Source organism: Hyla sarda, chromosome 7, assembly GCF_029499605.1.
Source record: "Hyla sarda isolate aHylSar1 chromosome 7, aHylSar1.hap1, whole genome shotgun sequence".
Classification (NCBI taxonomy): domain Eukaryota; kingdom Metazoa; phylum Chordata; class Amphibia; order Anura; family Hylidae; genus Hyla; species Hyla sarda.
In genome coordinates this window covers 40728653-40743117 of record NC_079195.1, presented here as the reverse complement: position 1 = coordinate 40743117, position 14465 = coordinate 40728653, and the positions used below count along the sequence as shown (strand labels likewise).

Genomic DNA, 14465 nt, shown 5'->3' with positions numbered 1-14465 from the left:
TCCCCGGCGCGTCCTTCATCCGGATTCCCTGTTTCTCCGCAGCTCGCCGCGCAGCGCAGAGTTCGCGGTCCCGGCTTCTTCTCCCCATCTCCCCAGCGACCAGAAGGTGAGGGGGGGGGGGGGGGGTTGGTATGAATGGGTGCCTCCAGTTGTTTCACCACTACAACTGCCAGCATGCCCTTTTAAGCCAATATATGTCAGGGCATGCTGGGAGTTGTAGTTGTGAAACAGCTGGGGGCACCCTATTAGAGCTAAGGGTGGAAGTGTCGGCCCCAGCAGGCATCAGTGATGTGGTGCCTGCTAAAGAAGTCTGCCTGGTAGTGAGCACACTACCAGGCAGACAAAATGGCATCTATTAGTCAATAAATATAAAAATAAAGGCAGGGAGGGGGTTAGGGATAGAAGGTCAATAGGCAGGGACAGAAAAAAAAAGAGGGTTGGTGGGAGCTACTCTTTAACTGAATTCTCTTGTTTCATATCTTTTTCCTTTTGATATGTTTTAGTTAAAAGTCCTGCTGGGTATCCCTTATCAGAGAACCGTTCTCTCAAAAGGGCAGATTGGGTAGAAATATCAGAATCTAAAGTGCAATTTTTAAGTTTTCTAAGGTATCGCCCATATGGAACACCCCTGAGCCAGTTGGGGTAATTGGCTCTATTAAAGTCCAAGACACTATTGACATCCACAGATTTAAAGTGAGTTTTGGTGATAATAGAACCTGCTATATTCAAAATTTCCAGATCTAAAAATGTTATATTTGTTTTAGAGAAATGTAATGTAAATTGGAGACCCCATGTGTTGGAATTCAAATAATCAACAAATTTCTTAGTCTGTAATTCGGCCCCTGTCCAAATAAAAAAACAAATCGTCAATGAAGCGGCGGAAAAATAAAATATAAGGAGAGAAGTTCAGAGACTGTGTGGAGGGCCTCTAAAGACCCCATAAAAAGGTTTGCATAACTTGGGGCGAAGCGCATCCCCATAGCACAGCCTCTGATCTGTTGATATATAGTGCCTGAAAAGGAAAATATATTGTGTTTTAAAATAAATGCAATGGATTGTAAAATAAAACTGGCTTGGTCCGAATGAAGAGTGAGATCTTTCAGGAAATATTCCTGGATAATTGATAATTCTAGTTCCGTGTTAATATTAGAATATAAAAAAAACAAAAATCTAGGGTTAGAAAAGAAAAATAATGGGCAAATTAATTTTTTGAACTTCAGAAATTAATTGGGTAGAATCTTTGAAATAAGAGGGTAACTGTAAGACATATATGGTTGTAAAAATAAATCAACGTAATGAGATAAATTAGCTGTGATGGATGAAATACCTGGAATAATAGGGCGACCAGGGGGTCAACTGTACACTTATGAAGTTTAGGTAAGTAGTAAAAAGTAAAAATTAGGAAGGGAGTAATGTTTAAAGGGGTATTTGGGGCAAAAATATTTTATCCCCTATCCAAAGGATAGGGGATAAGATGTCTGATCGTGGGGGGGGGCGCTGATGAGGCCCCCCGCGATCTCCCTGCAGCGCCCACATTCTATGCGGGTGCTGAATCTCCAGTTTCGGAAACTTTCAGGTTTCCGGGACTGGGGACGTGATGTCACGATACACCCCCTCCATTCAGGTCTATGGGAGGGGGCGCCACGCCCCCTCCCATAGACATGAATGGAGGGGGCGTGGCATGGCATCACGTTCCCAGTCCCAGGAACCCGGAGGTTTCCGAAACTAGAGACGCGGTCCCCGCATAGAATGTGGGCGCTGCAGGGAGATCGCGGGGGGTCTCAGCAGCGCCCCCCCCGCGATCAGACACCTTATCCCCTATCCTTTGGATAAGAATTAAAAAATTTTGCCCATTACCCCTTTAACAGAAAGAAAAGAAAAAAAAGAAAATTCCTTTTTATTAAATAGTATTTATCGTCCGCTTCATTGATCATATGAATATAAACTTCATAGTATTGTGAAGAAGGATCTTATAATAATCCTTATCTAAAAGGATTCTTAGTGCTTCCTGTATGTAATCATCCCGATTACGACCGTGCGTGCGCGAATGTGTAAACACAGATCTAATATAAAAAATAGTTGTGCTTTACATAGCGTTTCCAGACATTTTTCTTGTATCCATAAAAAATGATATTTACTCTTTGCATCCAATCATTCTGGAAACAATACCTGAAGATGTTCCCAATCATTTCCAACGTCTTATTAATCGTTCTGGATATTTCAGTTGTCCACATTGGTGCCGCACGGTCTGAATGAGACCATAGAAAACGTGCGCTGAGGTCTGAGACATCGGATGCGATAATTACACTCCTGCCACATCGGAAGCCCCAGTCCATTTACTGTATGGGTACATGCATGGGTGTATGTACATGTTTGTATATGCATATATGCTTTTTATGTATTAATCTCATTTTTTCATATATATATATATATATATATATATATATATATATATATATATATATATATATATATATAAATATATATATATTAATATATATATATATTAATATATATATTAATATATATATATATATATATATATTAATATATATATATATATATTAATTTAATATATATATATTAATATATATATATATATTAATATGTATATATTAATATATATATATTAATTAATATATATATATATATATATATATTAATTAATATATATATATATATATTTATATATATATATATATATAAATTAATATATATATAAATTAATATATATATATATTAATTAATATATAAATTAATATATATATAAATTAATATATATATATATTAATTAATATATATATATATATATATATATATAAATTAATATATATATAAATTAATATATATATATATATATATATAAAATTTATATATATCTTTGTCACTTTTATATCATTTATATATCTAATATTTATATGTGCATGTGTTGAAAGTCTAGTCATTTTTCATCTGGTCTATTTATTATTGGATAATACAATGTATGTGCATATGTTTTACTTGCTTTTTTCCCTCCTCTGCGAATGCAGTGTGAGGGTTAATTGTTTCCCTTATAAATAAGCACCTTCCTGTCTATGTCATACCTGATGAAGCTGCGTGATTGCAGTGAAACGCGTTGCATCTTGGGATTAAACCACCTTCCTTTTACCTGGTCTCCTGCTAAGTTTATCCTGCGCCTCGTGGAGCCGGCGTCCTAATTGAAGCCCTATCTTTCCTAGGAACTGTCCAGAGCAGCATATGTTTGCTATGAGGATTTGCTCCTACTCTGGACAGTTCTTAAAATGGACAGAGATGTCAGCAGAGAGCAGTGTGGTCAGGCTGAAAGGAAATTCAAAAAGAAAAGAACTTCCACTGTAGTATATAGCAGCTGATAAGTACTGGAAGGGTTAAGATTTTTAAATAGAAGTCATTTACAAATCTGTTTAACTTTCGGGCACCAGTTGATTTAAAAAAAAAAAATAAATAATGTTTTTCAGTGGAGTACCCCTTTAAGTATCTATTATAGATCTTAAAAGATTAAAATTTTGTGATGTGTATTATAAGAAGCAGGTACTCACTTTGGGCCAGATTTATCACAGAATGTCTAGGGTACAGCTATTTTCCCACGTTTATTTGGGTGGTGGGTTTGACTAGCGTGCATCTTATTTATCAAGAAGGTGCAGCAGGATGATGAATTTTGCGCAGCTCTGCTGTGGTGGGAAAAGCTCTACCACATACACTTTTTCTAGACGCTTGTGAGGGAGGGAAGTAGCCATTTTTCTGGGTCCTGAATTTAGCAGGTTAGGTGTTTTTACTTACTTTCATAGAGCTGCCTGGGACATTTTTACTTGCATTTTAGACGTCTAAGGGGTTAAAGCCGGGCATCACCATATCACCGTGATCGGTGATGTCTGGCTTAAGAGATAGCCACCAGGACCACCTAGCTATGACCCACGCTCAGCTCCTGATCATGTGTCATAGAAGGGGAGGGGGACGCTGTTGTCCACAAGAGGTTAAAGGTTGAATTGCGGAAGGTAGAAGTGATTCTCACGCCTACTGGTAGGTGATGTAGCTTTGCGCCTAAAAAAGTACCTTTGTGAACAAAATAGCGACTTTTTGACAAAAGCCGCAAATGATAAATACGTGACCACCGCATTGTCAAAAAGAAAAAGTTCTGCGGGAAGGCAAAAAGAGTGAAACTGTCGATATCAAAAGACGCATAAAAGTCACTAAATATGCTGCTTGCACCTGAACTGCGTCAAAACATAGACAAAAAGAATGCTCTAAAAGCAATGATAAATCTCCCCCTTTATCTATATCCATCTATCTAACTTGTGTGTATATACAGTATGGGGGGAAACTTATCATAACCTGTCCAGAGGAAAAGTTGCTGAGTTGCCCATAGCAACCAATCAGATCGCTGCTTTCATTTTTCCGATTCCTTTTCAGAAATGAAAGACGCGATCTGGTTGCCAGGGAGATTTGGGAGAGAGAAGATTTATTGTGGGCAGAAAGAAAAGTAAAGTGGGAGAGAAGATATCAGTGCGGGGGCATGAAGAGGGAATGGTGGCGCTGCTGAAGTGAGGAGTGCAGGGAGGATGACCAGCCTATCGCTGCTGGGGCTTTGGGAGACTGGGAAAGCTGGGTGGCACCATATAGAAGTCTGTGCTTTCAGATATGGTCTTCTAGGCTTTCCTTATTGCCTCAGACACCAAGATGGACATTCTCTGGGACAGGGGGCCATAAATATGATCTATCTACCTCAGTGTTACCCAACCAGGGTGCCTCCAGCAAAACTTTAACTCCTTGCATGCCCAGACAGCTGAACGCTGTCCGGGCAAGCTATGAGTGAATTGTAGTTTTGCTACTGCTGGAGGCACCCTTGCTGGGAAACACTGATCTGCCTATCTATACAGGGGTAGGTCTCCTACTCCATTATTAGATGGGGTCTGTAATGGTGGACTTGGATGTCACCTGGTTTTACCCCAACAGGGGGGGTGACCACCAAATAAGATTCTTCATAGACGAGGGCGTCTTAATGACGTTAAATGTATAATTCATATTAGGGGTAGGAGACCCTTTAATACTAATGTCCTTTTTGTTCCACAGAGACAGCGGGAGCGGAAAAAACTAGAGAAGAAGAAACATCTTGAAGAAAATGAGCAGGTATTCAGATGACCAGTTAGGGTAGTTACGTGCAAAAGACCCGTATGACCCCAAATACCATCTGGACAACTTATTTATAGAATGGCGCACCCTGGTGAACTTCTCCTTTCTTGGCCATGTTAGCCCCCTGTAATATCTGGGCTGGTGGGCTTGCTTTAGTTTTTCTAGGGTTTCCCTTTGTTCTTGCTCTATTTTAACTGTTTGTTCACCTTTAGCCAACATTTTAGAGTTTGCATGTTAAATCAAAGGGGTTTTCCAGTATTAGAAAAACAGAGCTGATCTCTTAAAAAAAAAAAAAAAAAAAAAAAACACCACATCTGTCCTCAGGTTGCGTGTGGTATTGCAGTCCATTTCCATTGAAGTGACTGGAGCCAAGTTGTAATACCACATGAAAAAAATAGCTCTGTTTTTCTATTCTTGGATAACCCCAATAATTTATATCTTTATTGAGTTATAGTCTGTTTTCTAGTTCAGCTTGCTCCTCCAGCAGAATAGTGAGTGCAGCACTGAAGTATAATATAGGATATAACTCAGGATCAGTACAGGATTAGTAATGTAATGTATGTACACAATGACCCCACCATCAGATTAGTGAGTACAGCTCTGGATATAACTCAGGATCAGTACAGGATAAGTAATGTAACAGTGACCGCACCAGCAGAATAGTGAGTACAGCTCTGGAGTATAATACAGGATATAGCTCAGGATCAGTACAGGATAAGTAATGTATTGTATGTACACAGTGACCTCACCAGCAGAATAGTGAGTGCAGCTCTGGAGTATAATTCAGGATATAACTCAGGATCAGTACAGGATAAGTAATATAATGTATGTGCACAATGACCTCACCAGCAGAATAGTGAGTACAGCTCTGGAGTATAATACAAGATATAACTCAGGATCAGTACAGGATAAGTAATGTAATGTATGTACACAGTGACCTCACCAGCAGAATAGTGAGTACAGCTCTGGGGTATAATACAGGATATAACTCAGGATAAGTAATGTAATGTATGTACACAGTGACTCCACCAGCAGAATAGTGAGTACAGCTCTGGAGTATAATACAGGATATAACTCGGGATCAGTACAGGATAAGTAATGTAATGTATGTACACAGTGACCTCACCAGCAGAATAGTGAGTACAGCTCTGGAGTATAATACAGGATATAACTCAGGATCAGTACAGGATAAGTAATGTAATGTATGTACACAGTGACCTCACCAGCAGAATAGTGAGTACAGCTCTGGGGTATAATACAGGATATAACTCAGGATAAGTAATGTAATGTATGTACACAGTGACTCCACCAGCAGAATAGTGAGTACAGCTCTGGAGTATAATACAGGATATAACTCGGGATCAGTACAGGATAAGTAATGTAATGTATGTACACAGTGACCTCACCAGCAGAATAGTGAGTACAGCTCTGGAGTATAATACAGGATATAACTCAGGATCAGTACAGGATAAGTAATGTAATGTATGTACACAGTGACCTCACCAGCAGAATAGTGAGTGCAGCTCTGGAGTATAAAATCCCAGCTCACTTTTCATATCTTAACAAGCTCTGGTAAAGTGAGCTGTGATTGGTTGCTTTAGCTTTGACAGTTTTGCATTAGACAGACTGATCTATCTGGGCCATCGAGTTGTCCCATGTTGTCCCTTTGATATGACTCTGATGTCTGTATTTCTTGACAGTCCTGATGGCGCCTGCTCACACGAGTAGTTCTGTTAATTGGTATAATTATGATTCACCTCTCAAGTGCTCTATGGCCAATACCCAAGGGTGGCTTTATATGTCATCTGTTATAATGGATGTGGTGTTGCAAAACATTGTGAGATCTTGAGGGAACTAGCTGAAGTTGTCTTCGCATGTAAGAATAAGTTGCCTCCACTATATGATAGAAAGGGAAACTGCATTAGGCTCCAATTTCTGGCGTGTACCTGTTATAAGTATAATCCCATTAGCAGGAGTTAATGCAGTGTTTCCCCAACCAACAATGTAGTTATGCAACAGCTGGAGGCACACCGGTTAGGAAAGACTGGATTGATGTATGATTACTGGACCCCAAGGATTTAGTGAAAGGGTGTCAGGAGTAAATAGCAGAGTACAGTGCTGGACTATGTCTGGCGGTTGTGACCACTGCTGTGTTCTGATGGAAGACTTGGTACAGATCTCAAGATTGTTGGACCCCTTTCAGTTTTTTGATTAGCTGGGGATGTGGTGCTGAGACCCCAACCGGTTACTAGATATAGCCAGGAGAAGTGCGCAGCTGTGTACTTCACTCCTCAGCTCGCTGACGGGCTCCATTGTAAGTAAAAAATTCTTACAGTAAGCGGAAGTTTTATACGTCAGAAAAATGTTTTTTTTTTAAGTGGCAGTAACACTTTAGTCACCACCTTTGCAATGACATTTTGTACTATTGCAACACCTCTCAAATGGCGCAACTTTGCAAATAGTCTCTTATATTGTTTTGCGCCTGCAGCTCCTTGTTTGCAGACCCCTATGTTTCCATGGTAACAGACTACAAACAAACACTATGTAGTCTGAATTACATATTCAGAGAAAGGAATAGCTTTGGCACTCACCACTGGCTGTAGTATACACCGGGTTTATTGAATACACGTGGTCACAGACGCAGACAGCAGTGCCTTAAAGTATTCCTTCTTCTCGGTATGTGTTTGGACTGTTCATCTGATAGCTCTTTGCCTTGAGTACCACGTAACGGAGTAGCGTGGGAACTAAATGAATGGGTAGTGCCCATCTGTTTTTTTTAATTAAATTTTTTTATTTTATTTGGAATATTAGTATGTTGTTGATTCTGTTTGACTACTCTCTTTCATCTTTCTGCTTGTTCTTATTTACTAGGTCAAAGGAGAAAACTTCCTTAATTTTTGTCATTTTGGATGAATTGGAACAATGCAAAAAAAAATTAAAAATGGTTGTGAATGTGGATCTTCCCATTTAAAGGAGTATTGTGGTGCATGACAACTTATCCCCTATCCAAAGGATAGGGGATAAGTGTTTGATCACGGGAGGTCCGACAGTGGGCCCCGCTGCGATCTCCTGCACTGTTCTTGTATCTCTGGCTCTCCCATAGAGATGCATGGAAGGGGCATTCCGGTCGCCACTTCGTGCTGGGGTAGACACACTGGGGTAGGTCCCAGTGGTCGGACCCTCCGTGATCAGACACTTAGCACCTATCCTTTAGATAGAGAATAAGTTGTCATTCACCACAGTACTCATTTAAAGAGTTAAACTGAGAGTAAAAGTTATTCCCTATTTACTGGATTGGGGATGACTAGTTCATCGTTGGGGGTCCGACCGCTGGGACCACCAATGATAGAGCGCCATTGTCCAAGTGAATGGAGTAGAGAAAAACAAAAGGCGCTCCTTGTGGAGTATCGCTTGTAACAGGGATACTGGGGAGGGTAAATCACCGCTTACCACAAGAAGCTGTGTACGGACAACAATGGTAATCGCATGTGGATCAAACGTGCCCGTCTGCAGCCTTCCTGGAACTCTGATTGACAGAGTGGATAGGACTTCGTAGGAGCAGGAATTCCGGCGCTGATCAAGGCAAGGAGTCATTGAGGTAGTAGTACCAACCATACGGTTTATTAACAACAATACAACGCGTTTCGCTGCGCATGCACAGCGAAACGCGTTGTATTGTTAAAGGGGTACTCCCGTGGAAAACTTTTTTTTTTTTTTTTTTTTTTTTAATCAACTGGTGCCAGAAAGTTAGACAGATTTGTAAATAACTTCTATTAAAAAAAATCTTAATCCTTCCAGTACTTTTTAGGGGCTGTATACTAAAGAGAAATCAAAAAAATAAATACATTTCCTCTGACATCATGACCACAGTGCTCTCTGCTGACCTCTGCTGTCCATTTCATGAACTGTCCGGAGCAGGAAAAAAATCCCCATAGCAAACATATGCTGCTCTGGACAGTTCCTAAAATGGACAGCAGAGGTCAGCAGAGAGCACTGTGGTCATGACATCAGAGGAAATGCATTTCTTTTTTGGATTTCTCTTTAGTATACAGCCCCTAAAAAGTACTGGAAGGATTAAGATTTTTTTAATAGAAGGGATTTACAAATCTTTTATTTTTTATTTTTTTATTCGATTTATTGAACAAGGGGAAAAAAGTAAAAAAAAAAAAAAAAACAGAGTAACCATAACGAAGGCTCCGCACAAGCCAAAACTCTAAGCGACAAAATCCCTCGCAGGGGAGAATAGAATACAATGACGTCAAGAGTACGTAATAATATCAGCTCAGTGGAGGAACATGCAATATCGGGGCACATTATTTCAGAAACATAGGGGGAGATTTATCGAAACCTGTGCAGAGGAATAGTGGTGCAGTTGCCCATAGCAACCAATCAGCTTACTACTTTCATTTTTCACAGGCCTGGTTAGGAATGTAAGAAGCGAGCTGATTGGTTGCTAGGGGCAACTGGGCAACTTTGACTCTGCACAAGTTTTGATAAATCTCCCCCATAGGGCCTATAAGTACAAGGCCATAACACTTATATCACAGTAGAACGACCCGAATCAGGGGAAAAAGAGTAGAAGAAGAAAGCAAGAGTGTGGGAAGAAAAAAGAAACACAAAGAGAGAAACCAAGGGGGAACCAAAAAGGAGGGGGGGGGGGGGGGCAGAACGCAGGACAACAGAACAAAAGAAAAGGAGGCCAAGGGAAGAGAGGGAAAGAAGCAACAATCAAACAAACGATACAGTTATGCAACCAACACTGTCTTAATAGACATAGGCAAGCGTTACCCAGTCACACACAAGACACTCAAGTCAGCGTCCGGGACAGTAAAGCATCTCTGGAGGAACGGAAGTCATTAGTCGAGAACAATGTGTCGACAGAGGAACACCACACACCCCACACCTTGTCAAATTTCGCAGGACAGTTCCTATGCTTATACAGTGGTCCCTCAAGTTACAAAATTAATTGGTTCCAGGACGGCCATTGTATGTTGAAACCATTGTATGTTGAGACCAGAACTCTATGGAAACCTGGTAATTGGTTCTGAAGCCCCAAAAAGTATAAAAAAGTAAAAAATAAGTAGATAACTAATATAGATAAAGCAAATCCTTCCATATAAAAGTAAGAAAGAGCTGCTGGAAGCTGTAATCACTGTCTATGTCAGTGTTTCCCAAGCAGGGAGCCTCCAGCTGTTGCAAAACTACAACTCCCAGCATGGCCCGGACAGCCTTAGGCTGTCCGGGCATGCTAGGAGTTGTAGTTTTGCAACAGCTGGGGGTACCCTGCTTGGGAAAAACACTGGTCTATGTAGAGGACAGGATCTTCTTCGGGGGTCTTGTACAGTACACAGTGTCCCAAAAAAGTTACATGGAGTCGCCCTCACCTTGTGTCCAGGTAAAGAGTACAGAACATGTAATACCTCCCTGTAGGGGGCGCTACCAGACACCAGTCAGTGCATACACTTCAGTAATACAGGGGTTTTACCAGTGAATGTCCATTCTGATTGGTCGGTTCTTCCAGCCATTGACAGGTTTCACAGATCTGGACTGTCTGTAGTATTGTATGTTGAGTCTGGTTTCAACTTACAATGGTCCAGAATAGACCATTGTATGTTGAAACTATTGTATGTTGTGGCCATTGTAAGTTGAGGGATCACTGTACACGAATACAAATCTTTTTAACTTTCTGGGACCAGTTGATTTAAAAAAATATATCTAAAAAAAAAGTTTTCCACGGGAGTACCCCTTTAGTAGACCATATGGTTGGTACTACTACCTCCGTGACTCCTTGCCTTGATCAGCGCCGGAATTCCTGCTCCTACGAAATCCTATCCACTCCGTCAAGTGAATGGAGTGGCAGTGTGCATGCTCAGCCACTGCTCCATGCTCTCTCTTAATGGAATGGTGACTTGCTGGTGCATTCATTTAGGTGACATTTGACCTCTTTTCTGTCCGATCCCTGGGACCCCCACCGATCCTGTAGATAGGGGATAACTTTTTTTTAATCTAAGCGAAACGTTACTTCTAAACAGATGATCTGTACGAGCTGCCCCTCTCTATATATGTCTCTCACAGGGCCTGCTTTACACATTTTTACTAGTGAATATATCAGCGGTTATAATGACCCCTTTGTCGGTGAGTGACTCGGCTCTTCAGCCTTTTCTACAGGGCCAAACATGCAGCCTATTTATTCTCCGTATTGCCACATTCATCCCTCTTCTCCTCGTTACGTGGAAACAAGGCGTGGTACAAACCTGGCAGCCCGACTGACAGGATCCCGCTCGCCTGCAAAAAGGAGGTTTACGTGGGAATATTAGGACAATAATAGATCACATTCGTTTTCTTTTTTTTTTTCCTTCTTCTTTTTGGCAGGAGCCGGAGTGGGATGTAAACAGTGCGTTTGTTGCCAACGCTGCCAGTCACATTAGACCAAAGAGCAGGAATAAACTTGACAAGAAGCACAGCGCAAACAAAGAGAACGAAGAGAAGGTCCAAGAGGTACTGCTGAGGCTGGGCCGGCATTCAGCGCGGCTGGAAAACTACGTAGAGCTAGAAGTGCAGCGGCTAGTGGTGATATTCTGGAGTTTATTTTATTCCTCCTTAGGACTGGGCGGTATACCGGTTCATACCGAATACCGAATTTTTTGTGCTGCACGATATGAATTTTTCTTCATACCGAAATACTGGTTTGGCCCCTCCCCCTTGGGAATGAATGAATTATCAGCCCAGCGCTGCGCTGTCCCCATCGGTGAACTGATCATATGTGGCCCGCGAGCGCTGTTCTGCTTCCCCCCCCCCCCCAATTAATTATAAGCCCAGTGCTGCTACTCACATATGTCACCCACAAGCACTGCCCTCCTGGTCTTCCTGAATGCTGCGGCCGCAGCGCTGACACTATACCAGTGGTCTTCAACCTCCAGATGTTGCAAAACTACAACTCCCAGCATGCCCGGACAGCCGTTGGCTGTCCGGGCATGCTGGGAGTTGTAGTTTTGCAACATCTGGAGGTCCGCAGATTGTAAACCACTTCTCTATACTGTATCCCTATGCCCGGGCTGCAAAAGGTAAACAAAATAAACTTTAACTCCCCTTCCCCGTCGGTCCGGACTTGCTTCCCAGGGAACGGGAACGTCGGACAGCCGGCTTCTTACATGACAGTGGGCTCAGCCTATCACCGGCCGAGGCGGAACATCGCTGCGGCCGGTGATAGGCTGACGGCTGTCCGACATTCCCGTCCCCAGCGTAAGGCCGACGTCTGAAAATGCGTTAGTTTATTTTGTTTACATTTTGCAGCCCGGGCATAGGGATACCGCACAGTATAGAGTGTCCGCGCCGGCGGCCACAACAAACAGGAGGACGAGGAGAACAGCGCTTGTGGGTGACGTGACCAGTACCCTAATGGGGACAGCGCAGCGCTGGGCTGATAATTAATTTTGGGTGGGGGAATACCGTTATATACCGTGGAACCACCATAAGTTACAAAAATACACATACACGATACACATATTTGGCCATACCGCCCAGCCCTATTCCTCCTAGCTCCTGGTACTTTTGGGGCTCTTTAGTTTATTTTTTTGTTTGTTTTTTGGTCCCAATATGACAGTAAGGGGAGGTTGGGGGGATGACCAGAGCAGGCCTGGTACATTGTGAGGAGAACCTGGAGGACTACAAGACATCATTTCAGCTACTTGTGTCATTTCCTTAAAGGGAACCAATCATCAGATTTTACCCTGTATAATGCTTGGCAAAGCGTTATATAGGGTAAAATTGTTGTCCTCACCATCCCCGGGGGACGCTCCTGCCTCTAGGGATGGTGAAGATATGAAGTTATAAACTAGTCACCGCCGCCGCTGTAAGTAGTCACCTGGGCGGGGAGCTCTTCTCATCTACTCCCGTTCTTCGGCCGGGAGCGACGCCCCCTCCGCTTGATTGATGGGCCGCGTCATTGTTCCGCTTACTGAACAGACGGAGCAGAGCGATGACGCTGCCTGTCAATCAAGCGGAGGGGGCGTCGCTCCCGGCCGAAGAACGGGAGTAGATGAGAAGAGCTCCCCGCCCAGGTGACTACTTACGGCGGCGGTGACTAGTTTATAACTTCATATCTTCCCCATCCCTGGGGGATGCAGCATCCCCAGGGAATGGTGAAAATAAAGATTTTACCCTATATAACGATTTGCCAAGCGTTATATAGGGTAAAATCTGATGATTGGTTCCCTTTAAAGCATCTTTGTCATTTACAGAAACTGTTTTTGAGATGTGTTCAAAATTTTGATCGGTCGGGGGCTGGGTGTTTAGATTCTCATCGATCATTAGAATGAGCTGCGAGAAGCATGTGGCTGTGCACTTCACTCCCTGTCCATTTGCAGTCTCCATTGTAAGTCTATGAAGCCAGTTTCCTACATGCAGATTGCTTTGAGACTGGGAGCAAAGTGATTAGACGCACAGCTTTCTCCTGGCTCGTTCTAGTGATTTGTAGGGGTCTGAACACCCAGACCTCGACTGATCAAAACTTGACATGTCTCTGTGATGGGTGAAAAGTTTTTGCAAGTGACAGGGATACTTTAAAGGGGCATTGGCCACTTATGGCATATCTGCAGGAAATGCGTGTACCATCGGATTGATAGATTGTAGGGATCTTATCTCTGGGACCTACTCCTTCATAATAGATAGGGATAGGCATAAGGCTATCCTACATATAAAATAGGGTCAAGGACTATAGGACTAGATGGGCCAAATAGTTCTTATCTGCCGGCACATTCTATGTTTATCAAAATTGAAGATCCTATGACCCTTTCTAGTCTTTCTGTGGCTACCGGAAGTAGTTGGGAAGCAGAGAATAACCATATGGCCTGTTTTTGCATTGAGTTTATTAGGAGTTACATAAACAGATATCCATATAAGAGTTACTAAGAGTTAGTTATTTGACATGTCGAAAGCTGCATCGGTTCTCACTCCCGAGACCTGCTGCAGTCATCCGAGCATATGCGGTGCTGTCCATTCTATCGGGTGTCAGTTGACCTCCGTTCATGTGATTAGTTTGGGTCCCAGACCCCTAACAATTAGAAACGTATCTTTCCTGTGGAAAGATGACATATTTTAATATTGGGATAAGTCTTTTAAATTGGCACTGTCACTTGAAGAAGAAAAAAATTTGACAAGTCAAAAGTTGTGATCTGTGGGGGGTGTCAGACCCCACCGATCAGGAAAACAAGTGGGGATATGCATGCGGCAGCACACAATACTCCCTGGCCCTCGTCAATCTTTGTCTTGAAGCTCATAAGACTTATAATGGGGCTGTCTAGTGATGCTCAATGGAG

General features: G+C 42.2%; 1 protein-coding gene across 3 annotated transcripts in view; it reads left to right on the top strand.

The window, feature by feature from the left end:
- The window catches only part of LOC130281628 (stress-induced-phosphoprotein 1-like), a 111037-nt gene that overhangs the window by 58983 nt on the left and 37589 nt on the right, over positions 1–14465 (top strand). For all 3 annotated transcript variants that reach the window (XR_008846061.1, XM_056529053.1, XM_056529052.1), the window contains exons 4-5: positions 5089–5145; positions 11521–11646. Coding sequence is in view for 2 of the 3 variants with exons in the window: in XM_056529053.1 (XP_056385028.1) it covers positions 5089–5145; positions 11521–11646 (183 nt within the window). In the remaining variant the exon portion in view is untranslated. The remainder of the gene's footprint in view (positions 1–5088; positions 5146–11520; positions 11647–14465) is intronic.